The sequence below is a fragment of the Coffea arabica genome, chromosome 3c (genome assembly GCF_036785885.1).
Source record: "Coffea arabica cultivar ET-39 chromosome 3c, Coffea Arabica ET-39 HiFi, whole genome shotgun sequence".
NCBI lineage: Eukaryota > Viridiplantae > Streptophyta > Magnoliopsida > Gentianales > Rubiaceae > Coffea > Coffea arabica.
In genome coordinates, this window is record NC_092314.1 from 19768336 (window position 1) to 19796275 (window position 27940).

The following is a 27940-nucleotide window of genomic DNA, read 5'->3' on the forward strand; positions in this document are numbered from 1 at the left end:
GCCTTCACCATTTCTTCCAAAGATCGAAACTCAAGCCCTCCTTCATGTTTGGGCAAACAAAGAGACTCCCATGAAGTATTTTGAATCTGCATACTATAGAAAGAATTCCATAAAAAGCCACTAAGTAATTTGCCAATTGCTACCAAGACAGCCTTTGGAGGAGACAAAATTTGTAACAAGTACAAAGGAAGAGAGGATAAGACATGGTGGATAAGACTAATTTTGACCCTGTAGAAAGAAACTTAACATTCCAGCCATTTATTTTGCAATCTAATCTTAGAGATTACCCCCATTGAATAAAATAGATTTGTATCTATCCTTATAAAGAGGAACTCCAAGATAAACAAAAGGAAGTTTCTGACGATGAAATCCCTGCAAAGACTTCACCGTCCTCACCTTGGCAATGAGGTATTATCTGAACATACAAAACGGCTTCTAGCAGTCTTAACACACTGTCCAAAAACTTCTCGATAGAACTATAAAAAGTCTAAAAAAAATGTAGATACCAAATTTTTTATTTTCAACTCTGTTTATTTAATTGATTTAAATTTAGATTTATGTGTTCAATTTTTAGGTTTTTTAGTTTATTTATTTATTTTTATTTTTAGGTCTTTTACTTTATTTTATTCTAGTTTATTTTGGTCCTTATACTAAATTGCAGAAAAAAAAGAAAAATAAAAGAAACTTGACAAGTGGAAACTTGCATGTGGGACAAGTGTCCCTTCTTATTTGCTAACAACACATCACTTAGGTGGCAAGGGGAGAAGACACTTGTAGGATAGAGAATTTTGGAAAGAAAAAGAGAAAAAAACAAGAGGAAAAAAGGAGACGGCAGAAAAAAGAAAAAGAAGAGAGCTGAGAGGGCAACGGTGGAATAGCGGAGCAAAAAGAAACAAAAGAGAAACCATCGTGTGGGAGAAAAAGAAAAAAAAAAGGAAAAGAAAGCAAAGGGAGAAGAAAACAAGGGGGGCGGCGGTCTGAGAGCAGGGAAGAGAGGAAAAACGCAGAAAAGAAAAAGAGAGGAGAAGGAAGCTAGGATTTTTGGGCAAGAGAGCTTCGGGAATGAAAAGAGGAGAGAACGAAAAAAAAAAAGAAAAAGAAGGAACTGAGCAAAAGGAAAAACCAGAGGCGGCGGGCAGATAGAGCTAAGGAAAAATTAAGGGCGGCGAGGGATTAGAAAAATGTTCCGGCTGAAACAGAGAATCAAGAAAAGGAAAAAGGGAGAAGGACGACGGCCGAATTTCCCACCATCTCAACTGGCTGCTACGGCTCACTCTCCACCCTTTGTCTTCAAATTCTCCCCAATTTCCCAAAACGACTCCTCCACAAACCCCCTCACTTCCTATTCTGCTCTTCCCCGTTTCCAACACAAGCTTTTTCTGCAGTCACTCCCCAATGCCTCCACCACAGCCCTTCCCCTTCACCGTTGTCTCTGTCCGCGCCAAGCCCAAAGAACTCATCCTCGGCAACCTTTCTGTTCTCAGTGAAAAGGACAAGAACAGCTACGACATTGAGGCTCTCATCAACTTCTTCTCTACCTGCTCCTCTCCCGTGGATGACTTGAGCAGCAACAGCAGCGGAAATTTCCCAACTCACCGAGCCGTCACTATCTCATCGGATATCCATTGCGGCCTGTGAATTTCACCAAGAAAGCATTGTAAGCCGCCTTCCCTCTTTGAACTCCAGTTTCCATTCAAGCACAAACATCTGAACTTTCAAAGCATGTTCCGTGTCTCTGTTGGTGCAATTTTCTTGTTGATTGTTTATGGTTTTAGACTATACAGGCTCTATGTGTCAATTGGACTGATTTATCTTGTGTTTATGACAAATTTTGGGGCTAAGTCACGCAACTAGCTTTGGCTAGGATAAGGGAGTGCCTTAAGTTTTGCCTTTGCCTTCTCCCTTATCAAATGTGACCCCCGATCCCTCTCTTTGTTTGCGTAGACCTAAAAGTTCTTTAAAAGGGTTTCCTTACTTTTTCTTTCAAAAAACAAAACAAAAATCATTTTTGGGTGACTTGGTACACCCTAACTCTATACCAAGTGGCGACTCCATTTTTCATCCAAAAACCCTTTTTGAACTTTATTTGGCCAAACCGTCGCATTTCACAATCCCACGGCCTTTATTTTCACTTTTGCACACGTTCACATACATTTCACACACTACTCACATACCATTTCAAAAAGTGGGGCGCGACAATTGGCGACTCCACTGGGGACTTCCTAAGTGGGTCCAAGCATTTGACTTAGCCATTCGTTTCCTTTTTCTACCCTTTTTATGCATGGCATGTGGATATTAGGGTTGCATCTTCCATTTTTAGGACCTTTCATCTCACGTACGCATTAAACTACCCCCTCGCTCGCGTATGTATGATTTGGTTGTTTGGATATATGTTTTACTTGTCTTATCTCGCGCTTTGCATTGCATTTGGGGGGGTGTGTTACCCTAGAGCCTCGCGTTGGTTCTTGATCCCTCCCCTCCAAACGAGTACTAGCATACGTGCATACGCTTTATTTTTTATCCTTCATTTATTTTTCTTTTAGTGGTTTGTCACGCCACTCCACCCTATTAGGATTTTAGGCGACCCACTTGGACGTGTGATCACGACACGATGTGTGTGTAGCATGATCCGATGAGTCACTCAATCTTCCGCTTTAAGCTGTGGGTTGTTGGCCTTTAGCTTTTAGTCGAAGGTTGAGAATTTTTGATAGATTCACTCAAACACGTAGCCGTGACACGATGTGTGCGTAGCGGTGTTTGGGGAATCGCTCGAGCCACCGACAAGGAACCTTGGGAGTGATGACCTTTGGTTTTCAAGTCTGAAGGCTCGGGGACCTGAGCTTATCGAGTCTAGATGCATTAGTGAACCCTAACCTCATGTATCCATAATAGTTCACCTAGGGTAGAGTCTGCCTTACCCTATTAGGGACATCATTCACGAGGGGAGGGATCCCACCCCCTTTCCTTATATATCTTTTTTGCTTTTTATATTATTTAATTGTCCAACGTGTTATGTGATTATGTGTTGAACTAACGTTTCCTTGTCTCTTGTCTTTTGCATTCACAAACGTTAGGAAATAAGAGGTCTGGCATGATCCTCTTTTAGGACTTACCCTTATAGATAGGCTATTGCACGTTTAGAAATTTTGGTATATTTCATTCGTAAATTAATAATGGCATACCATTTTAGGCCTACCCTAGCAAATAAAGGGTTCCTTAGGTCACGTTTCATTTCGAATTGCATATTTTACCACTTTAATAAACTGGTATCATGCAAAAACCCTAGAAAGGGAATGCCATTTAGGGGATCCCGTGTTAGGAATAAGCCACCTTGTGTCTCGGATACTTAATCCAAGAAGACTTACACGTTTACATTTTGTACCATCCAAAGTGGTAGTGAACAAGGTAAGGTAGGATCCAATCATTTTCATAGAGCGATCTTTGGAATATGAGCATCTAATAATCACTTTTTGGCCATTTTATCAAAATTGGTAAAAATCCCTTGCTTAAAGGACATTAATTTGGAGAAATTCACAAGTAATTTCTCACTGTTGAGACGATAAATAAATTGATGCCAAAATTTGATTTTAGAAGACTCATAGACTAATGCATCGCAATAAATGTTTAGAACTACCAGTGGATAGATCAATTTTTGAATAAACCGTCAATTTTATTCAATCCATTTGACCAATGTACCCTTTTTGGGTGATTTGGTCGATTTTTGAATAAATTATTAATTTTATTCATTTCATTTGACCAATTTACCCTTTTTAGGGTGATCTGGTCGATTTTTTGAACAAATAATCAAATTTCATTCAATGCATTTGACCACTTTACCCTTTTTAGGGTGATCTTGTCAATTTTGAATAAATCATCCGATACATTTGACCAATTTACCTATTTTTAGGGCAATTCGATCGATTTTGAATAAATCATCCTTTCACTCGATCGGTTTGATCAATTGATTTCATTCAATTCATTTGATTAGTTTAATTCATTTTTAGGGTTATTCATTCAATTTTGAATAAATAATCCAATTTCATTCAATGAATTTGACCATTTTACCCCTTTTGACACATCATGAGTCGATCAAAATAAGCAATTCATTCGGACTTTGTCCTCATTTTTTTAGGACGAATGTTTCTTCTCAATCCAAATTGGTCAAATTTTTCAAATCATTTTTCACTTAATCAGTTGATCGGATTCATCAGGTATTGTATAGTGTCTGCTCTGGAGGATTGCATTCTCATTCTAGGCCTACCCTTGGCACAAAAAGGGTTCTCCCATAGGACATGTATACCGATTTTTTATTCTTGCTTACTGATTCTGGGTATTTTTCCTTTTGTTTTTCCCCTCCCCCTGCATTCATAAAAATATTTCAATAAAGGGAAAATACCTTTCTATATCTGATAACAATTTTGATCTGATAAAGTTTGAAAATTACAAGTATTACTTGATTCTTAGGCAGGTCCTACAATGTGAATTCGAAAATTCATCTGAAAGCGCTCGCGCAAAATATCTAAGGGATTTCATTGCTCAAAGGGAAAAGGGGCTATTAAGAGAGAAAAGTGTGTATACACGTGTAAAGGAGTTCTTTAGAATTTTTCTCATATGTATTACTTTTAAAATTTTTCAAACATTGGCAATAATGAAGCTTTTGTTCAGACAATTATTTGTTTTGTATAATACTCGTGTACATTTCATTCTTTATTGAGTTCATTAAGAGATTTCATGATAAATTTTAAGAAATAAGACTGAATTGGGATTTTTTCAACCTCCAGCTTGAAAACTCACAAATGTATACATTAGATTGGTGATCCGAGCTATACAATAAGAGTGCTCAAAAATTGAAAGAGGTCACTCAAAAGGCCCCATGAGATATCTTTTCTCCTTTACTTTACCCCAAAATAAAATCAGTCACATTGATTGATAAATTGCAAATTGGAGCGAACTTTGCTTAGAAAAATGCCCATTGGTTTAACCAGATTCAATTCACATCTAAGTGAAAGCAAAAATGTGCATTATTCTTGTTTGTTTTGAAAATTTGGAATGATACTTTGAGCATTCGTTTCTCTACTTATACACATTTTATCATTTGCTCTCTCATTTGAGCCTTTGAAAGAATAATTTCGTTTCAAATAAGAGCCCTAATGATCACTACCCTATATTGGAAAATTTTCAAATATCAAAAAGGGGAATGGATTTTCAATGACCATTTCATTACTTTGGTTGTCATGAGGGGTAAGAATGATACTTTGGCCGTCGTTTCTACAACCTAAACATTGATCATCCCTTGCATCCTCATTTGAGCTAAAATTGGTGGTTCTTTTCAAAGCACTTACGATCGTACCCCGCATTGGGGAGGGAGATTGCAGAATTTTCTAAAAAGGGGAAAAGCAGAATGCTAGAATAAGGAGGGAACCGCAAATTGGGGAAATTTGATTCCACTTGGGTTCCAATTTTTGAAAAAAAAAAGAAAAGAAGAAAAGGAAGAGATTTGTCCGCACGGACCGCCTATGTTTCACAGATATGGATGAACAAGGGTCTTCCTCAGTCAGTTAATTCAGATACATGCCAGAAATTTCTCATTAATGAAAGTTTCCTTTCAGAGTTATTGTAAGGAACAGAATAAAAGTCAGGCCCTATTCTTTTCCAATCAAACATTCTATCCCTAGTTATCCCTTTTGAGGTTTCAGAATAAAATACTTCGTTTGGCAACCCCTGAGAATCGTAAACCCCACATTGGGGCAAGTTTGAGTTGAAAAGGGAAAAGTTTCAAGAAGTGAAAAGTGAAAAACCACAAAATCAAAAGACAAAAGAAGGAAAGAGAACCTCAGTTCACAAATAAACTGGGGCAAATTTTGAAAATTTCAAAAAATGGCAGAAGGCCGAAAAATCAAAAGAAGAAAGAAAATAAAAGAGAAAAGCCTCAATTGAGCATAAACTCTGGCAAATTTTGATTTAACCCTAAAATAGGGTTGACACAACAATACGATCTCAGATTACTTAAACCACTCTTGAAATCTGCCTTCAAGTCTTAACTTTTCTAAACACCCCACCTGACCCTATTACAAAAGCCGAAAGTCCTGACTCCTGTTCTTTGCAATGGCCCTGTCAAGGAAATTTCTGATGCTGAAAATTTTAGCTGTATTTCTGAATTGCCTGGGTATGGGGCTGACGCTACTCACCATGAGAAAACCCACCAGGTCGAGGAAAAGAAAAGGAAAGCGAAAAAACAAAGCAAGAAAAGCAAATGCAAAAAAAAAAAAAATCGACTCTAAAATCCCTAGTGAATGATGAGAAAAAATGCAAATAAAGTCTGAGATCTTTGAGTTCAAAATAGGGGCAATTTTGGAAAAATGCGATTTTCGATGCAATGTCCTTGAAAGACTTATCCTTCAACTATCGTTTCAAACCACGTTACAAGCTAATAAAGTCCATCGTTGACTTATTCCTTCATGACAATCCAAAGTGAGGATTATGCTCGTAAGAAATCCATCAATCATTTGTGATCATGGGGGTATAACCAGTTTTCACAGGTTTAGCTATCGCTTCTACCCATTTTGTTGCAAACCTATAAAGCTTATACGTTGACTAAGTTTTATTAAGAAATAAGGGTGACAAACTCTTTGCTTTCACTAAGATGTGGTATTGAAGGGATTACATACAATTTGGGCACAAAAATAAGACAAATCCTGACCTCTCATTTTCCTTAGCCACCTCAAAATCAGAAATAAAGTCACTTGATTGGTCCTGAAGATGAGCCAACTGGAAATGGTGACCCATTACCCAAAACACAGATGCTAAAAGTGAGGAAGAAATCTTCTGTAATTTGGTATTATTTCAAGAAATTCATCATGAAATTTTCTTTTAGGAAACATAGTTCTTATAGTGTTCAAATAAATGGAAAGTCATCCAAACAAGTTTTTGCAATTAAATGGCCCATACTGGGGCAAATTTTTATTATGAGAATTCGTGAGAATAAGCCCACACAGGGGCAAATATTTTTGTAGTCCAATTGAGGATTTCGTCCAAAAATCAAAATAATGCATTTTTCAAATCAATCACGCTGTTTCTTTTCACAAAAATTTGAGTGCATGTTATATTTTGGTAAGCTCCTGTGCAGGTATTCATAGTTGAAATCGACGAAAGAGCATCTGGTGATGTGGAAGGCCGATGCCGAAGAAAGAGAAGAAAGAAGGGAAAAGGGCCCTACACTGGGGGCAAATTATTTTTGAAAAAGATTCTCTCGAAAATCAGAAAAAATCAAAAATCAAATCAAGTTTCATCACGGTAGGCTCGGGTTTAATCCCACTGTCCGATTGTCAAACCATTTCATTTTCACAGCCACTGGAACGTGGGTTAGTCCCGCCAGTGTGCATTTCATTTTCATCGCCACTAGCCGTGGGTCAGTCCCACTAGTGAGCATTTCGTTTGCTTAGCCACTAGCCGTGGGTCAGTCCCACTAGTGCGCATTTCATTTTGTATCGTCACTAGCCGTGGGTCAGTCCCACTAGTGCGCATTTCATTTTATATCGCCACTAGCCGTGGGTCAGTCCCACTAGTGAGCATTTCGTTTGCTTAGCCACTAGCCATGGGTCAGTCCTACTAGTGCGCATTTCATTTTGTATCGCCACTAGCTGTGAGTTAGTCCCACTAGTGAACATTTTATTTTGTATCGCCACTAGCCGTGGGTCAGTCCCACTAGCGAGCATTTCGTTTGCTTAGCCACTAGCCGTGGGTCAGTCCCACTAGTGCGCATTTCATTTTGCATCGCCACTAGCCGTGGGTTAGTCCCGCTAGTGAGTATTTTATTTTGTATCGCCACTAGCCGTGGGTCAGTCCCACTAGTGAGCATTTCGTTTGGTTAGCCACTAGCCATGGGTCAGTCCCACTAGTGCGCATTTTATTTTGCATCGCCACTAGCCGTGGGTTAGTCCCACTAGTGAGCATTTCCTTTTTGCACCGCCACTAGCCGTGGGTTAGTCCCACTAGTGAGCACCCCATGATTTTATGTTTATTCAGGTCAGTCCCATGATTTTATATTTATTCGGGTCAGTCCCGATTTTAATTTTTGTTGGGGTCAGTCCCCTAGGGTCAGTCCCGTTTAAATTTCCTGTCTCGGATCAGTCCCGATTTTAAAATTTGCTTGTCTCGGGTCAGTGCCGATTTTAAAATTTCTTATTTGGGTCAGTCCCATTTCAAAAAAAAAAAAAAAAAATCTTCTGTTAAAGAGGTCAGTCCTCGTTTCAGAAGCGTCCGTCGTTCGGATCGTTCGCAGCCAAATAACACAGGTAGGTTTGGTGTCTATTTTTTTGTCTCAAGTTTTTCCAAAACTCAGACAAAGAGGGGCAAACTGTAGACACCAAATTTTTGATTTTCAACTCTGTTATTTAATTGATTTAAGTTTAGATTTATGTGTTCAATTTTTAGGTTTTTTAGTTTATTTATTTATTTTTATTTTTAGGTCTTTTACTTTATTTTATTCTAGTTTATTTTGGTCCTTATACTAAATTGCAGAAAAAAAAAAAAAGAAACTTGACAAGTATCCCTTCTTATTTGCTAACAACACATCACTTAGGTGGCAAGGGGAGAAGACACTTGTAGGATAGAGATCTTCTTCTCTACCTGCTCCTCTCCCGTGGATGACTTGAGCAGCAACAGCAGTGGAAATTTCCCAACTCACCGAGCCGTCACTATCTCATCGGATATCCATTGCGGCCTGTGAATTTCACCAAGAAAGCATTGTAAGTCGCCTTCCCTCTTTGAACTCCAGTTTCCATTCAAGCACAAACATCTGAACTTTCAAAGCATGTTCCGTGTCTCTGTTGGTTCAATTTTCTTGTTGATTGTTTATGGTTTTAGACTATACAGGCTCTATGTGTCAATTGGACTGATTTATCTTGTGTTTATGACAAATTTTGGGGCTAAGTCACGCAACTAGCTTTGGCTAGGATAAGGGAGTGCCTTAGGTTTTGCCTTTGCCTTCTCCCTTATCAAATGTGACCCCCGATCCCTCTCTTTGGTTGCTTAGATCTAAAAGTTATTTAAAAGGGTTTGCTTACTTTTTCTTTCAAAAAACAAAACAAAAATCATTTTTGGGTGACTTGGTACACCCTAACTCTATACCAAGTGGCGACTCCATTTTTCATCCAAAAACCCTTTTTGAACTTTATTTGGCCAAACCGTCGCATTTCACAATCCCACGGCCTTTATTTTCACTTTCGCACACGTTCACATACATTTCACACACTACTCACACACCATTTCAAAAAGTGGGGCGGACGAAAAAGATAAAAACAATGCTTAGAACATCTTGTAAGCACCATAGTATCATCTGCGTATGCTGGGTGAGAAAACTGCCTTCCTCAGAAGAGCAATGCATAATCACACCTTGCTTAAACAGATTATCAACTTACCAGCAAAAAAACTCAGCTGCAATGATGAATAACCCTAATGAAAGTGGATTAACTTGGCGTATTCTGCTTAAAAGATTTAAAGAATCCAGTGGCACTATCATTACCACCATTGAAAATCAATTATTGGAAATTGTACTGTAGACTAAATCAATCCACCACTCACCAAACCCAAAACCCCATAACATGCGAAATAGGAAAGATCATTTTACCTGTCATAATATATAAGAACCCAAAAATTATTTTTATATTTTGTATTCCCAAAAATTATTATTATATTTTGTATTTTAATCTACTTGTCTTGAATTTTTGGTTAATTTAATGGTTGAGTCATGATTTTATTCCTATTGCCCCATTCAATTTGTTGCATGTTGAATTTCATAGTATATTATGTTAAAGTGATCAACTAATGAGGTGGTATAATAAATTTGATGGATTAGAGGTAGTTTTGTGCAAAAAGGTTTATGTGACAAGAGGTGTTAAAAGTTAATTGAAGGAACACTAGATATCTTGTTAATTAGATACAAATAGAGAGACAAAGAGACAGGCATTAATCTTGCATTGCCAAGTGTCACTCATCCATGAAATTTTGACCAAAACTATCTTTACCTTGCCACTTATCAAACCACTACAACATCTTGACCAAGACAAGCTTTATAATTATCCAACCAAGCTTTTAATCCACCAAATCTTCTTCTTGCTTTTTCACTTGGGCTGGCCGAACCTAAGAGGAGAGAAAAGAGAGAAAACAACTCCATTCCTAGCCTTGATTCCTTACCTATTTAGTGAGATATCAAGAGAGAAACCTAAATCTACTCCATCAAATCTTGAATCAAGCTTGGAAGGAAACTCTTGGTGAAGTTCTAGGAGGAAGGAAGCCTTGCAACCTTTCTGATTTGCTTGCCATCTTTGGGTTTGGAGGTAAAGAGGCGAACTTGGCTAGAACCTTAGCTTTCTTCCCTTATCTTTGAGTTTATTTGAGGTATGATGTTATAGAAGATAAAGGAAGGATCTTTATGGAAGATTTCATGATTTTGTCAAGTTATGTTGTAAATTCCAGATTTGGTGTATAATCTCTTTAATATAGTCTAGAGCTTTATATATGTGTAATTTTGGAAAAAAGGAAGGATTTTATGGAGGCTTGCATGTTTTTCAAGTTATGTTGTGAATTTTTCAGCTTTGGTACATGAAGTGCATAGCCTAGGTTCAAATTAGATATGTGTGATTTGGATAGTTTTTCTTGCCAAGAATATATACCATATGACACATGCTATGCTAGACATGATTTATTGTATTTTTTCATGAAGATAAGGTTGAAATTTTGAAATTAGAGGAAAGGAATTTAAGGACAAGTTGCTAGAAATTCTTATTTGAGTAGGAAGTGGGATGGTTTTGGCATATTTTGTTCAAGATACTTGCTAATATTTTGATCTTTACATGTATGTTGATTTGGAGGTTTTGAGTTTTATGTTTGGACTGGTTTTGATCTATCTTTGCTCAAATTACTTGAGAAACCCTTGATTTTCACATATAGGTTGGATTTGAGCCAAAACAAGGCGATATAAGAGGAGGAAAATGATGTTTGCCCAAAATGTTTGATAGTTGGAAATTTCAGCTTTATTGCTAGAATTTGTATTTTAGTTTTTGACATCTTTTTGCCTTTGATCTTCACATGTGTGTTGGTTTTGAACTAAAACAAAGAGGTTTAAGCGAAAAGAAATGAGATTTCTCCGAACTGATTTATAGTCAAAACGTCGAAAGTCTTGATCAGTTTTCTTCCAAATTCTTGACTATAATCGACATACTTTTACTCCACATTTTGCTTAAGACATTGATTTAGCATGCACGTGATGATTTGCCCTTTGATTTGAACAATGAAGCTTTGCCCTTTTTGAAGTTATACTAGGGTTAAACCATCAAATTGCTGTGTTTGTTAAGTGAAGCTTACTCATTATATTGGCTTTAAGTGGCTAGGCTCTTGATATATGATATGACCACAGGACTCGAAAACAACCAAGAGAGAGAACCGAGGTTTGAAGTGAAAAGATTGAGATCAATTGGTGAGTGTTCCAACTGCATGTTAGGACCATGTGTTTTACTTGATTGCTGCTTCATGTGACTTGTTAATCGAACTGTGACTTGTTGATCAAAATTGCTAGATATCTTGAATTGTTAGTGCATAGGCGAGTGTATATTTTATCTCACTTGACCTAACTTAATGGAGCTCTTGTTATCCTGTTTACAAGTGAACTATTTACAAGTGAATGGATATACATGTACATGACTTGAAAGTTAGTTGGAAATGTTATCACATTGACTATATTGAGTGCTTGGGATCCCAAACCCCATCGACTAGTTAGTCAAATCGAGTCAGCAAGGGATTGGTTGAGGAGATTGATGAACTGTGGGTAGTGTTTAGTGTTTATTGTTTAATCCATTGGATGTGTCCTTTGGAATCGGTATACTCGAGCACTACCACCCAGTGTTCTAGTATTCATGGAGTTTAGGCCTGGCAGGGGGGTTGATCGGTGGACAAAAACTGAAGTTAAGCGGTGATCAACAGACATTGTTATTGTTGCATTTCAAACATTGATGAAGTGTCAACGGACTCGAAAAACACTACTGCAGAACTGGCTTGCAAAAGCCCACTGTATCCTTGAGATGCAAATGAAATACTAAATAGAACCAAATGCTACACCTGGAATTTGGTAGGAGATACCGTATCAGCTGTATTAATGTTTGAATTTTGGGTGCTCTGTCGAGAATCCGGTAAGAGCCACCATAATAGTTGTATCAATGTTTAAATCTTGGGTGCTATGTTTCTGGCAGGAGCCATGGTATCAGTACTGTATCCTTTTCTTGTTGGTATTAAATTGTTTATTTGAATATGTGAAATGTTAATGACATTGTTTGTAATTGTTTACTATTTTCGCTTTAAGAGTTTGATATATGTGATTGATATCTTGCCAATTTAACTACATGTTTTCTTAGAACCTTACTGGGCTTTTAGCTTATCCCATTCTTTGCTTTCCGTAACAAGGTGCGAGGATGAGAGAGACAAGAATAGTAATAGTTTATAATAGGATATCTTGAGCTTGTATTTAACTGACACTATATTATCATACTAGCCGTTAAAGCTCTTTTCTTTTAATTTGTACTTTGGCTTGAATATTTAAGAGATTTGCAGCATGTAAATGTTATATTGAAGGATTTTAATGTTATTGATTTGGTATTCGAAAAATATGTGTTCAAAAGTTGTAGTCCTTATTTTAAGTAATTGCCATCCTATTTGTATTTAGTGAAATAATTGAACTACTTGTATTTCGATCCACTTAGTTGTACATATAAGTCTGGATATGAAGGAAAGTTGGATAGTTTCTAATATTTATTGAGGAGTTTCATGCTTACTTTGGAGCTAATATTATTTCTCAATTTAATGTTAGTGAGTGAGTTCTGACGAGAGTTGGACAGGCGGTTCACTAAACTTTAGGGTTTGCCTTAGGGGGAGGTGGGATCGTCACATAATCTTTCTCCATATCAAGCTTTAAAACTAAATTAAATATGCTTTTTATCCATATCAAGATTTAAAACTAAATTAAATATGCTTTATAACCCAAGCAACATATATTTTTTATTGTAGTACAAGACTTATTTTTCTTGTCTTTGCCTCATTCTTTTATTTTGTCAAAGCTATTTTTTGTGTGAATTTTTACCATTAACAATTCATTGCAAACTCCAATGTTAATTTTGTTTTCGGTTATAGTTATTTTGTTGCTTGTATGAAAAATCATATAGATTGTGAAGGTTATGTATATGTGTGTGCATGTGTGGGTGGGTGTGGGTGTACACATATATGTGTATATATAGGTACACACAGATATGGACACACACACACACACACATACGTAAACTTAGAATTTTTTATTAATTAATTATTAATAGTGATATAATAATTTAGAAGTGACAAGTGTGAATGGAGGAAACAACAAAAGTAAAAAAAAAACTAAAATAGAGAAAAGAAATACTATATTAAGAGGAATAATGAAAAAATTAATAATAGGGATAAAAAGCCTTTGAAATTTATTAGGGAATATGTGATGACTTAAAAAATTATTTTTCTCACTTCCCAACTATTTGCATTTCTATTTAAATTATCTTTTTTATAAAATTTGTATTCATTTAGTGATTTACTTGTTAAGTGATATATGAGTTTCTCTTGCTTGCTTATTTTAACTTTTGAGCGATTAATTTCTTGTAAATCGTTGATTTCATGACTTATTAGTGAATTTGGCCAAAACCCTAGAAGAATATAAGTTGCGACATTAGTGAAGTTAAGAAAGATTTTGGGAGTTAAAGAAGGTTAGAAAAACTAAGGGTTGATAGCAAGAAACTTAAGTGGAAGACACTATTTTGACACTATTTATAGTTGACTTAAAAACCTTTCTTGTGGTAAGTATATTAGCTCCAAAAGCAACCAAAAGGCCTTCATTTTCTCCTCTTGGTTGGCCGAAATTTGAGAGAGGGAGAGAGAGAGAGAAATTTCACTCTTCTTGAAATTCTTGATGATCCAAGCTTTCCTTCCACCAATCTACTTGCACTTTTCGAAGATCTTGAGAGAAAAAAGTTCCTAGGAGTGGATCTTGTCATCTTCTTGGGTTAATCTTACTAGGGTTTGAAGTTTTGAAGAGGTAAGTGGCTAATCTACTTCATTCTTTTGCTTTTCAAGTAATTTTGGACTAGATCTTGGAAGATTTATGGTATTTATGGAAAATCTATGGTGGATTTGAAAGTTTTGTGGAAATTTGGTACTAGATACTTTAATGATCTTGGTATGCTTAGATCTTGATATATTTGGCTAGAATTTGGTGGATTCTTGTCTCTTGAGATCCTAGGGTTAATGATTGATGAAACTCCATAGGATTTGAGTGTGGTTTATGATGGATTGTTGGTGAAAATTGAAGTATATATATATGCTGAAATTTTGTTTAGATGGCCAATCATCATGGGCAAATTTTCATCTTTACCTTCCTTGAATTTGTGACTTGTTTGTACACTTGTACTGGAAAAATTTTAGGAAATTTGATACTACTTGACTCTATGTATGTTGGTTGAAGTATGTTGAAAATTTTGTAAGAAAATGAAGCGGTGATGTGGGTTAGCTTGTTGGAAAAAGTAAAGTTGCAAAAGATGGAAAATATGGCCTCAACAGGCCAAATTTACAAGTTAAAACTCTAGCTTTAATTTGCTATTTTAAAAAACTATTTTGGATGGAATTTAGTTCAAAAGGTTCTATTGGACTTTGATCTTGGTATGTATAATGATTTTAAATCAAAATTTTGAAGTTAAAAGGGCGAAAGTGAGATTTCCTCCAAGGTTTAGTGGTTGACAACTTTATGGATTGATTTGACTTTGGATCCTTGTTTTAATGAAGTTTTGGTTGGTCTAGTTCAAGAAACCTTATTAAACTTTGATCCTTGTTTGTGAAATGATTTTGGGACAAAAATTACGAAAGTGAGTAATTGAAAAAGTGAACTTTTGCTATGATTTGTTGGCTAGAAAACTTGTAGGAGTGAAAAGTCTTGTTCAAACTTTTGAAATGCTTTTGCCCCAATAGGAGGTTGTATTTTTACCTGAATTGTCGATTTGAAAACATGAATGGGTTGAAGTGTCTAGGACACTAAAGTTGGCTAATTTGAAAACAAAATTTTCGTGTTTACAGTGAATTGATTGGGTGAACACTAAAGGATTCACTTATATGTTGTATTTGTCTGTCAGGGTTGCAAACTAAACGTGCAAGGGGTCCTTCTGTGGATGCTCAAGTACTTTGGTGAGTGTTCTAAGCGCGTGGTAGTACTATATATATACTTGATATGTCAATAAGTTTGAGAAAAATGATATGACTATGAACTATCATTTTTTAACTTGTTTATGAACGGGCGAGTGTGTACTTTATTGCACTCGACCCTACTAGATTGTTATTACTATAAGTGAATGTGGCATGATATTATTGATATGTGGGGGCCTCAAAACCCAATGGTTAGTTATTCGAGGTTGAGCCGGCAAGGATTTGGTCAACTCGATTAGTGAACCTTGGGTAGTGTATATGTGTTTGATCCATACTGTTTTGGATATACTCGAGTAATACCAATCACTAAAATTTTGTTAGTGTGTGGGCTCAATAGGGGTGAAAAGTGGACAGAGTGGTATGAACTGGCGATTCTACATGAACATGAAAGTTGGCGGAGTGTCAACTACTTGAATTACTGATTGATCGAGTGCTTGCTGGTGCTCAGTATCCTTAATGATTGACATATCGATTTTTAATGATGTAATTATATGATACCTCTTGTTTATATTTTTTGTTGAATTAAATAGGTGAATTAATTGTTTTCTTAAATTGCATGTCTTTGTTAGACTTCACTGGGCGCAAGTTCATACCTTTCCATTTGTTTTCCTTAGCAAGGTTGGTTCGTGATTCAGGGATTAGCACTTTGCTTTTATTTTAGTTAGACTAAGTGATTAGGGTACTACATTATTTTGGATGTGAATTGTAAGCTTAAACCCTCTTTTGTATTTTAAGTTGTTTCGACAGATAACCGCATGTATTAGTTGTATTTAGTATATCTTGTGGTAAGATTGGATATTGGGTTTGATTTTGTGGTTTGTTAACGAGTCCTGTCGAGAGTTGGGCAGGCGGTCCGCTGATACCTTAGGGTACGCCCTTGGGAGTGGTGGGGTCGTCATAGAATAAAATGCAATTTTGTTATAGTTCAAGGGAGTAAACTGCCAATTAACCTTTTTTATGGTTGGAAACAATGGCAATTTTAGAAACTTGGACATTATTTTGTATTCAAACTTGAATTTGACAGATGAAAGGGGTAAAGTGTTTAAAAATAATATTAAGGCAAGGTACAGACCACCCCACATGATAAACCATCAATGTAGTAGTTACTAGTATATATTGATGAAATTTTTCATTTCAGTTTTGGTTAAATTGTAGCCTCATTCTATTTCTTTGTCCAAGTAAACTTATTTGGATTAGATTCTTCCATATGTGGAAATTACTTGCATAGAATAGTAAGGTAATTATATGACGATTAACACAATTAATAGTATGTGAGGTATAATGATGCACAAAAATCTATATAATTAATTTATATATTACATGGTCTACATATTACTGTTCTGCTTGCAGATCAAACAACCATACAAGAAAATTCATACTAGGTGAGGCATCATAGAGTAAGAAAATCTGTGTAATTAATGTCCATATATCACATGGTGTACATGTCAATTCATAAAACTAAATCCACCTAATTATGTTCTTAGTCTAAATTTTTTAATACTCTTGTCTGGTCCATTTCTCTTCACTTCTCTTCTTTTATAGCTAAGCAACCCCATTCTTGAATTCTTTGTTGACCATTGCTGCCGCCTCCATCATCCAATTGTTCTACCATTTTTTTATTGAAAATTAAAAATTTTCCTTCTTTTACAAATCTACCATTTTTTTCCTTTTCAAGAAAGTTTGTGTACAAGCTTTTGTTCTACCAGCTCCTTGTATTTTTTAATGTTGCTTGATGCTTTTGACTAGTGGATTTGTTGATCTTGTGGTTTCTGTATAGATCATATGTGCTATGGTGGGAGTTTTTGGGGCCTTATTCGTAATAGGGAAATGATAAATAGCAAAATCAAGAATTTTTTTCCTTGGTTAAAAACTAAATTTCTCTTGGGTGTAGTTGGAAAGGGACTATTTTCTATACCTTAATTTTTTTGTTTTCCCTTTTTCATTCTTTTTATGTCTTTCATGTACTTTTATTTAATGTATTTTGACTATGTTTGTTCTTTGATACTGCTAAAGTTTAATGAAAGGATAACTTTATTGTGCTTAGTGCTATTGGTTTCGATTGTTTTGCTTTGCTCCTTTTATTCTTCTGAAGAAATTACATTAATTTGAGGTAAGAACCATGAATTTTTACCTTTAAATTGGTTTCCCTCTAGTGGGTATTAAACAAAATTGCTTTGTGTTGTCCTATTATAAAACTTATGTGGCACCTATACTACGATTGTGCATGATAACACAAATCTTGTGGCATTCAAAGATTGGCGCTATAGTCTATAATATATATCGCCCCAATAATTATTAAATAGTTTGGTACACTCTTTGATTAAACAAAGCATTTTGCAAATATTTTCGGCTATCAATTTGGTCAATACTGATTTGATCCAAGCTCAATAAATGATATGATATGTGAGTATTCTCATTAATGACTTGAAGAGGATTTGAACCTTGGCACTCTTTAGCGTAAAGGATCTTCTATTACAACTTCTCATGTTACACTCTTGTTGTACTATCTATTTAATTGATAGGTATTCCGTGTAATAATGAATAAGAATCTCACATTTAAAATATGTCTCTTTGGGAATATTGACTCTCTTAATCACGCCCTAGTCGAGGGCCCCCTTGCGACATATGTTTGGGGCTTTTTTACCCAAATGTTACAACTCCCGCTCAGCGGTACAAGTGGTGTAGCATATATGATCCAGCATTGGTAGTTCCACAGTACTACATGCACAACAAAAGGTGGCTTCTAATCATTTTGCTGGCTATAATTTGTTGGGAGCTCTGGAAAGCTAGAAACACCTCAATCTATAAGGGGCAGTGGTGAGGGCGAGGTATACATATAACAATTAGTTCATCCACAATCAAGTTTTACATTTATAAATTCCTAAATACATCACACATGATTTTTCTGCAAGTATACAAGTCGTGAGCAAGTATAGGGTATTAAGGGTCGATCTTATAGGGAAGATTTTCAACTACCAGTGGTTTTCAACCTTCTTTATTATATAGACTACCTTTAACATAAAAGTAATGAAAATAACACTAGAAAACTCCTAGAGGTATGGAATTCCTTACTACTCTTGCAAATGAAATTATCGGTTAAGTGAATGTTATTATCTTGGTTAGTTATGGTGTAATTTCCTAATGTATGTAAAACCTACTCTCATAGTGAATCAACTATACTTATATTTAAACCATACCTACTCTCGTGGTTATAAAATTAATTACAAATTCATTTCATCTATGAAATTACATGAAACAAGTCACTAAAACCACAAAGATGCACCTCTACTCTCGTGAGTGTACTTCCTAAGTTTATCACTTTCTTGAACCAGTGTTAAATTTCAATTCTCATTGCAAACTGAACACCTTCAGATAATCATAACTAATGGCCGGTTAATCATGATTAGAAAAGCAAAAGTGATAAATAACTTGTTCAAAATAATATGATCAAACAAACAAATAAATATCACTAACAAGATATTGAAAGTTCATCCATAACTCTAGGCATAAATTTTAATTAAACATAAAAGCAAACACCAAACTTACATTATAGTTAAACATGAAATCAAATACAAAAGAGAAAGTGATAGGAGAGAAGTCACCCTTGCACATGAGTTTCAAACTCTCCATCTTTGTACCTCAATCTTCACCCAAATCTAACTACAAATACAAGATAGATAAACTACACTACCTATATTATACTACTCTAGCTAATGAACTAAGAAAATTCTAGTGAAAATCACATTTTTTGTGAGTTTCTCTAGCCTTCGAAAGTTGTGAAAATATCCTTCAAAGACTGCTATTTATAGAGGAATTTCATGCAAAAGGCAAAGTGTTAAATCATGTTAACATTCCTCGTGAGCCCACAAACAAGATAGATTTGAGTTGTAAACTTCTTTTGCAGTTGTCTTGGGCTATTTTCACCGATATTCTTGTAGGAAAATAGGTCAAAAAACTTGTGTGAACAAAACACAAGTTGCAGAGTAAGTTGCAACTGAAATTGAGGAATATGCGACCTTGGAATACGTGACTTCAAGCCATGTATTCAAGAGTCGCGTTTTCATTTCTGTAAATTTGGCACCATTTCGACCGTTATTTTCTCCATGATGCAGGCGGAACTAGCTCTTGTGCAAAACATAAAATTTGTAACCCTTTGAGTTAGCTCTCCAATCAAGAATCATCTTATTTGGAGCTTTGTGAACCAAAAAATGACCAAAATACCTCGACTGGTTAAACCTCAATTTCACCTTTCGCCAATAGAATTGCACTTCTATATTTCGACTTTTTGACAATGAACACGGCTGAACTAGTGATGCGAATGAGCAAGAGACCCGTGGTGTTCAAGTAGACCCCGTGAAGGTCCCTTAAGACCCAGTGACACGAGCACGAGTTAAGAGATTCAAGGAGTCGCTTCAAGGCTTAGTTCATGAAATCCAAACCCAAGAGAAACCGCCCATTGAAGGAATCAACATGGAAGATCCTTGCAAGACTACCAAGATATTACTTACAATTGAAGGTGCAAGTGATCAAGCCTCAAAGGGAGGATCAGGCCTCGATTAAGTAGCTCTTGCTGAGCTTGGCTTCGGCCATGTGGGCCTTAGATCCAATAGTACTTTAGTTAGTCATTAAGTTAATTAATTAGTAGATTAGCTTTCGGCCAAGAGAGACCCAATGAGCTGGCCAAATTTCCTTAATATTTCCCAAGTTCTATTAGGGTTAGACAAGGCTATAAATAGCCCCAAGTCATTGTTTACATTCAGTTTTTCGATATTATTCAATAAAATTCCAGAATTTCGTCCATTAATTGTGGCAAATTCCTTTAACTTGTGAAAGCTAGTTTGAACATCCTAGAGTTGATCCTAGGTTGTTTATTGACTTATCAATCAAGCGATCATACTTGATTGTGGCGTCATTTATCGTTGAATTCGTTCTTGAGTGGTCCAAGTTTGGATTCAACTCCGTCAATTCGCAACGTGTTCCTCTAAGATCCAATCTTTGCTTCCGCATCTCACATCATCAATGATGTGAATGAGCAAGAGACCCATGGTATTCAAGTAGACCCCATAAAAGTCCCTCAAGGTCCAGTGATATGAGCACGAGTTAAGAGATTCAAGGAGTCGCTTCAAGCCTTAGTTCATGCCATCGAAGCCCAAGAGAAACCGCCCATTGAAGGAATCAACATGGAAGATCCTTGCAAGACTACCAAGATATTACTTACAGTTGAAGGTGCAAGTGATCAAGCCTCAAAGGGAGGATCGGACCTCGATTAAGTAGCTCTTGTTGAGCTTGGCTTCGGCCATGTGGGCCTTAGGTCCAATGATACTTTAGTTAGTCATTAGGTTAATTAATTAGTAGGTTAGCTTTCGGCCAAGAGAAACCCAATGGGCTGGCCGAATTTCCTTAATATTTTTCAAGTTCTATTAAGGTTAGACAAGACTATAAATAGTCCCAAGTCATTGTTTACATTCAGTTTTTTGATATTATTCAATAAAATTCCAGAATTTCGTCCATTAATCGTGGCAAATTCCTTTAGTTGTGAAAGCTAGTTTGAACATCTTAGAGTTGATTCTAGGTTGTTTATTGACTTATCAATCAAGCGATTACACTTGATTGTGGTATCCTCTATCGTTGAATTCGTTCTTGAGTGGTCCAAGGTTGGGTTCAACTCCATCAAATCGTCAACGTGCCCTTTAAGATCCTACGTTAGCTTCCGCGTCTCACATCATCTGGTAATCAAAGCAAGGTTAGAGGTACCTCGTATATCCCTTTTAATTGTTTTTGAGTCTGTTTTAGTCTTCTAAATTCATAGTCCAAGTGTTGGGATTTTGTGTTCCGTTGTTGTTATTTTCTTGTCAAGTTCGAAACTGTTTTCTTGTTTGTCTTCATTGTTGCATTGTTGTTAGTTGCTGTCCGTGTTTCCTCTGTCCAGATTTGTCTTCGTGCGTCGTGATTTGGTATTGCTTGTACGTGTCTTTTTTTTTTTTTTAATAAAAGGGGAAAACCCCCGATCATTTATTTATTGTAAAGGATAGAACCAAGAAGGTGGAAAAAATCCCAACCTTCAATACATGCTGGAGAACTAGGAGTACTATTCCTACACAGTAAATCTGCGAATGTATGGATAACCTATTGCATCCAAATTAATCAGCGACCGAACTCTACTTGGAAGCTGCTGACAAGATTGGAAAGTAACATATGGACTCTCCCGAGATAACGCTGCTAAGCTGTCTGCCACGGCATTCGCCTCACGATGAATATGTGTAATGGACCCCTTCACCTTGCCCAGTAACAAGCGAATTTGACCTAAGACGCTACACAACGGCCACTTACCAACAGATTGACTCTGAACCAACCTTACCAACACTAAGGAATCCACCTCTACCAAAATATCTGACAACCCTATTCCCATACACCACTGCAGCCCAGTAAACAATGCTAAGCCCTCCGCATATACCACCTCATATTCCCCAAATTCCTTATAAAAAGCACCAAGCATCTTCCCTTCAGAATCACTATCACCCCACCACCTTTAGCCAAACCATTGATCACACTTGCATCTGTGTTAAGTTTGAACGACCCTCGAGGCGGCTTCATCCATGATATGGCCTTCAGACAGAAGGATTTAGCTGGTTGGATCCGAAAGTAACGTGCAAAATACGTATCCATATCCCCCTCCAACTGCACTCTGTTTAGCATACATGCCGCCCCCTTAGCAACCAACCACCCATTGGCGTCGAAAATAACTTTGGAATAGACAGGGTGAATATTTCCAAACCGAGCATCATTTCTACTACGCCATAGAAACCATAACACTACTACCGGTATTACGCACCGGACATGATCCAATCGGCCATTGCTAGAAGATTGAAACCACACCACTAGCAGTGAAGAAACACATGAGAATGAACGCCACGGAATTCCGCAAGCCAGAAAGAAATGTTGCCAAACAGCACTTGCTAACCTGCCATGTAAAAAAATATGATTCAAAGATTCCACCGCATTACCACAGCAATCACATTTGGAAACCATGGCCATTCCTCTAGACCGGAGCTTGTCGTCCAGAGGGAGGAAATCAGACAAAACCCTCCAAGCTAAGTACGACATTTTTAACGGGAGCAACGGACACCAAATTCCACGGCAAACCAAAGACATGTTACGCCGCTGTCGAACTAGTTCCCAGGCTGACGACACAGAAAATGTACCATCGGCGGAAGGAGCCCAAATTAACTCGTCCTTAAGTTTCGGATCAACAAGTGTTTGGGAAATAATATTAACAATAGGTCGAGGAAGGATCTGGAGGAGACGATCAGTATTCCACCCCGTAGAGGTATAAAACTCAGCTACCAAAAAGTGAGGAGGCGCACCAGTAACCTGTCTGCTAAGAGGTTCATTGAAAAGCCATCGATCATACCACAAATCGATGAATCCTTCACCAAGCCGCCAACGAATATTATCCTCAGTGATAGCCCGAACCAAACAGACCCTCTTCCATGTTGCCAACCCCACAGCAGCCGAAACCAAACATGGATGTTGCTCGCCAATGTACTTACGGTGCATAAATCTGGCCCAAAGAGAGCTCTTTTGACGTATTGTCCACCATAATTTCATTGCAAAAGCCCTCTCTAAATCCAATAGAGATCGAAACCCCAACCCCCCTTCTTCAACTGGAAAGCATACTTTTTCCCAAGAGGACCAATGAATCCTCCTACCATCCTTGCCATCCCACAAAAAAGCGTTAAACAGCTTGCCCAATCTAAGAAAGACCCCCTTAGGCGGTTTAGTAACCTGCAAGAGGTAAAGAGGCATTGAACTCAACACATGACGAATCAAGATGAGTTTCCCCCCAGCAGACAGAAACCGGGAACTCCAATGATGAAGCTTCGCTCTCACAGAGGCAATTACTCCATCAAATAAGACACTTTTACAACGGCCAAGAGAAAGTGGGACTCCCAAGTATTTGACAGGCCAAGGCTGCCCTTGAAATCCCGTAACTTGCTGAATTAATTGGATAACCTCCGAAGGGAGCTTCGACGAACACAGAAAACGACTCTTGGAGAGATTAATTTTTTGGCCAGAAAGAGTTTGATATTCCTGTAGAAAGGACGACACAGCCTGTAGGCATTCAGTCGATGCCCGGGTGAAGATAATCACGTTATCGGCAAACGCAAGAAACGGGACCAGCCCTCTCTTAGACAAAAATCTAAACGCTGGAGTGCTAGTAAACAGCCGCTGAAGACCCCTCTCAAGAAATTCCGAGACAAAAAGGAAAAGAGTGGACGATAACGGATCCCCCTGACGAACCCCTCTAGTCGACTTGAAAAAGCCGGTGAGTTCCCCATTAACCAGGACAGAAAACCAGACGTTGGATATTAACCGAAAAATCAGATTCACTACACCTTCTTTAAAACCAAATTCTCGAAGCATATATAATAAAAACCCCCAGTCCACCCTGTCGTATGCCTTCTCCATATCCAACTTCAAGATTACGTTAGGGTGACGCAGTTTCTTGTCCAAATCCAGAATTAATTCCTGAGCTAGCAAAACATTATCTTGTATTCCCCTGCCCGGGATAAAGCCAGTCTGAAACTCTAAAATCAACCTAGGAAGGAGCTGGTTGATACGGGTGGACAAAATCTTAGAAATAATCTTTGCACTAACATTAGCTAAACTTATTGGTCGGAAATCTTTCCACTCACATGCACCTTCCCTCTTGGGGAGTAAAATGATCGTCGTACTGGAAAATCCGCGGGGCATTGTGGCACCAGCAAAAAAATCCTGCACCCCGTCCATGAAGTCATCTCTTATACACTCCCAACAACTTTGATAAAAACCCCCTCCAAACCCATCAGGCCCCGCAGCACTCTGAGGGTCCATTGAGCACACCACCGTATAAACTTCATCCACCGATGGAGATTTCAGTAGCATGTCATTCTCCTCTTGCGTAAGTTTAGGCAGCTCAAGTGACGGTCTGCTCCCAGAACAAACATCGCGGTCTGCTGTGAACAAAGAGGAGAAAAATCAGTCGCTGACAGCTTAATATCCTCGATACTATCAAACCAACTGTCCCCGGTGCCCCTAATCCGTGCAATAAAATTAGAGCTGTGTTTCTGCTTAACCGTTGCATGGAAAAAAGAGGTATTTGCGTCGCCCTCTTTGATCCATTTGATCGCTGCCTTTTGTCTCCAGAATTCACATTCTAACGCTAGCTCCCGAGAATGAATTGCCCGTGCCTCATGTACTGCCGACCTAGACAACATGTCCCTATTTTGATCATACAACAATTCCTTGGCCAATAAGTTATCCGCTGCCACTTTGACCCGTTGAGAGACCTTCCCAAAAACATCCACATTCCACCCAGCTAAAACTCTCTTAACCACCTTCAATTTATTAAAAAATTTCTGCATTCCAATTCCAGCAACAGGCTGAGCCCAAGCAGACCGCACTGTTTGTTGAAAAGTAGGATGACTCCGCCAAACATTAAGAAATCGAAAGGAAGACCGCCGCGTTGTCATACTTCCTCCCTTAACCAGCAACGGACAATGGTCAGACCGCCCTCTCTGAAGATGAGCAACTCGAGTCAGCTCAATAGAAAACAGCCAAACAGCATTAACGACCGCTCGATCAAGCCGCTGCCACATACGCCCATTTGTCCATGTGTAGGCAGACCCATCAAACTGAACTGGAAATAGTCCACTACGATTTAATGCAGAGTTAAATTCTTCCAGATCACGAATATTCGGGGCTGAACCTCCAATCCTTTCCTCCGCAGAAGAAATAACGTTGTAATCCCCTACGGCCATCCATGGAAGCGTAACAGACGTTGAAAATTGCTCCAGAGCCTCCCATAACTGTCTCCTACCAATTCTGTTACACTTCGCGTAAACAGTCGAAATAAAAATGGAAGAACCAGAGGGGAAAGACACATGTATATGAACCACCTGATCCGCAGCTTCTACAAAAGAATATCGCGCATCTGAACACCAGAATATCCAAATTTTGTTATGCACGAAGGACTGAGCAAAATCAAAACCCAAGAACAGCTGCACACTCTCCAAATGGGAGACATTAGCTAATGGTTCCAAGAGAATCAGTAAACGAATATCGTTTGATCTACAAGTGCAACGAATATGCCGCAACGACTCCTTATTCGCAGCACCACGAATGTTCCACACTATAAACTTAATCGGATCTAACATTATGAGACCGAAGGTTATAATGAGCAGATGAAGTCTTACCTTCTCTTCTCCTGGTCTGCCTACCACGAGTCTTGTGACCTTGGACCAAATTTTGTAGCAATTGAGTGTCTGTATCATCCAGGAGTGCTCCAGGGACAACCGGGTCACCGCATAACTTAGATTCTGTGATTCTGCTGGCCAGCCGATCCCCAAAATTTTTTAACTCAACCAAAGAAATACTTTTCACCCCTAACTGACCTTCGGAGTTATAGCGCACTAGACGAGCATGACCTTCATGCCGTCGAGGAGAGAGTGAACAAGCCCGCTCACGCTGCGGCATTGAAGGCACAGACTTAGTCAACAAAATATCATCTCGGCCGAAAGAAGGGATTGTGTCCGATAAAGCTTTAACCGGAGAAGAAGAATCTGGGGGAAAACGGGTCAGTACAGAGATATCATTCTGTGTATCCGCCGCACCCCCCCGATATGAATCAGGGAGAACGGGATCTTGAGTATGAACATTAGCCTGAGTAGGGCTACCCCTAACAGGGTTAGACGATGATGATGGAATACCAGTAATAGAGACATCTGCAGCGGGATTACTGTTTTCCCACACTTGTACCCTTGGGACTATCACAACCCCCGGATCCACCACAGGAAGAGATTCATCGATAGCCGGTCCTCCCTTTGGTTGAAAGACTTGCCTGACTTGAGTCGAAGCTGATGGTCTAGCACGTCGCACAGGCCGCAATTCCGGATATTTCTGATGACAGGTACTTTCAACATGACCAATTGACGAGCAAAAAACGCAATACGAAGGATATTCTTCATACTCAATTTTCTGCCAAAAACCCCACTGGTCATCGCCGATCCAAATCCTGGATCTTGGAGAATGCAATACATCGACTTCCAACAATATACGCGCTACAGACGGACGCTTCAGCGAAGCCGTAGCTTCATCCACCTTTAATGGGCGGCCAAGTAAGTTACCCAGCTTAAGCAGAAATTGCTTTTCAAAAAACGGCAATGGAAGACCTGGGAAATTGACCCAAACTGGCGCGATGGACAACTCTGCTCCCGGTTTAAAATCGATTGTCCATTTCGACAGGGACATATGGAATTTGCCAATGTACCAAGACTTGCGACACCAGAGTCTAGTGTAATCCTCCTCCACGAAAGGCCGTAACAGAATATGCTTGGAATCTAATAACCCTATCGGACACTCACCCCTCAGCCCCAAAGAAACGATAAATTTGCGAATAATCTCCATGGAAGGGCGACCAACTGCAAACCTGCCAACCAGTGCATTAGAATAAGGTGCTGCTATCTGTATCATATCTTGACGGGAAATCACCAACGAAGGCTCCCCCTTGTAAGTACTGAGATGGCCAATGCCAGAGGACGAAGAAGACGGAGATTGAGAAAGAATGGAGGCAAACGTCTTCGTAGGACGAGCAAGAAGCGGCGCCTCCCCATGCTGGGGAGCTGCCATGAAACCCTACTAAACTTGCAAAGCCCGAAAATGGTGAGGAAGCCCGATTATAGAGAGAAAGCCCGATCAATATTCTTTTGTAGAAGCCCGATCAAATTCTAGAAAACTTTACCTGAAGACCAAATTATTATTGTCGCGTCTTGAGTCGCAAATCTGTCCAGAAATTTTGTTCGACGTGAGTCAATTGATTTTGGTCAGATTATAGTCGCGTCTTGTGGGTTTGTGTCATCCTTGGGTTGTGCCAACAGCCCAGCAAAAGATTAAAAAAAAAAAAAAAAAAAAAAAGAGGTGTTGCGTACCTTATTGTTGTTTTGAACCGTTGCTGGAATTTGTTTCATTGGTGGCTGCCGAACCTGTTTGCCTTTGTTCCTTGAACGTTTGTGTTGTTTCTTGCCAAACTTGAATACAAAAACATATTTGGGATAGTTCTTGAGTTTCTTGATCGAAAATCTTGAAGTTCTTGGATCCATCAAATCTTGAGGATTTTCTTGAAACTTGAAAGAACCTTCAATCTTGTTTGCAAATCTTGAACTTGGATCCGAATTCAAGGAGTATTGGGATTGGAGTTACATCTTGAAAGAATCTGATTGAGCCAAAAAAAAAAAAGGAAAGAAACGAAAAAGAAAGAGAAAAAAAGGGGGGGAAGAAAGATCTTGGCTCTAGTTTCCTAATTGTGAACAAAGTCCAACCTTGAGCTATAACTAATTCTAGTTTTTTTAGGATTAGAGGCAGCCAAGACAACCATCACCCAAAGTCTAAAACACCCTCAAGTACCTTAACAGCCTTTCAACCGACTTCACCAGCCCCAAAAGCACCCAAAACAGTTTCCAAAACCAACCTGAACCGCCTTGACTCCTTGGAATTCTCAAGTCGGTAGAGCAGCCAATTGAGATCCGATTTGGCTGGAAATTGAGGGCTGGTTTACACACCATTTGAGCTCCCTAAAAACGCCCAAAATACCCCAAAACCCTGACCAAAAGGCCACGAAATAGCAGCTCCACAAATTCTAGAA

The 27940-nt window shown here is 38.2% G+C and overlaps 1 protein-coding gene across 1 annotated transcript; it reads right to left on the reverse strand.

Moving 5' to 3' along the window:
* Nucleotides 1-1335: 1335 nt before the first annotated feature.
* Nucleotides 1336-26928, reverse strand: LOC140037880 (uncharacterized). Its single transcript, XM_072083035.1, has 5 exons — nt 25497-26928; nt 24323-25450; nt 21781-24257; nt 21388-21736; nt 1336-1538 (listed from the first exon to the last, which is right to left on the reverse strand). Exons 1-5 carry the CDS (start codon nt 26926-26928, stop codon nt 1336-1338), a joined length of 5589 nt encoding a protein of 1862 aa, XP_071939136.1.
* Between the last annotated feature and the right edge of the window lie 1012 nt (nt 26929-27940).

What these genes read in the sequence shown, in the direction of transcription:
- LOC140037880 (XM_072083035.1), bottom strand. Translation starts at nt 26,928, where the DNA reads ATGGCAGCTCCCCAGCATGGGGAGGCGCCGCTTCTTGCTCGTCCTACG. An exon ending in GCAGACCAGGAGAAGAGAAG is followed by an intron (nt 25,451 to 25,496) that starts GTAAGACTTCAT and finishes TCATAATGTTAG; the next exon opens with ATCCGATTAAGTTTATAGTG. An exon ending in GATTAGGGGCACCGGGGACA is followed by an intron (nt 24,258 to 24,322) that starts GTTGGTTTGATA and finishes CTTTGTTCACAG; the next exon opens with CAGACCGCGATGTTTGTTCT.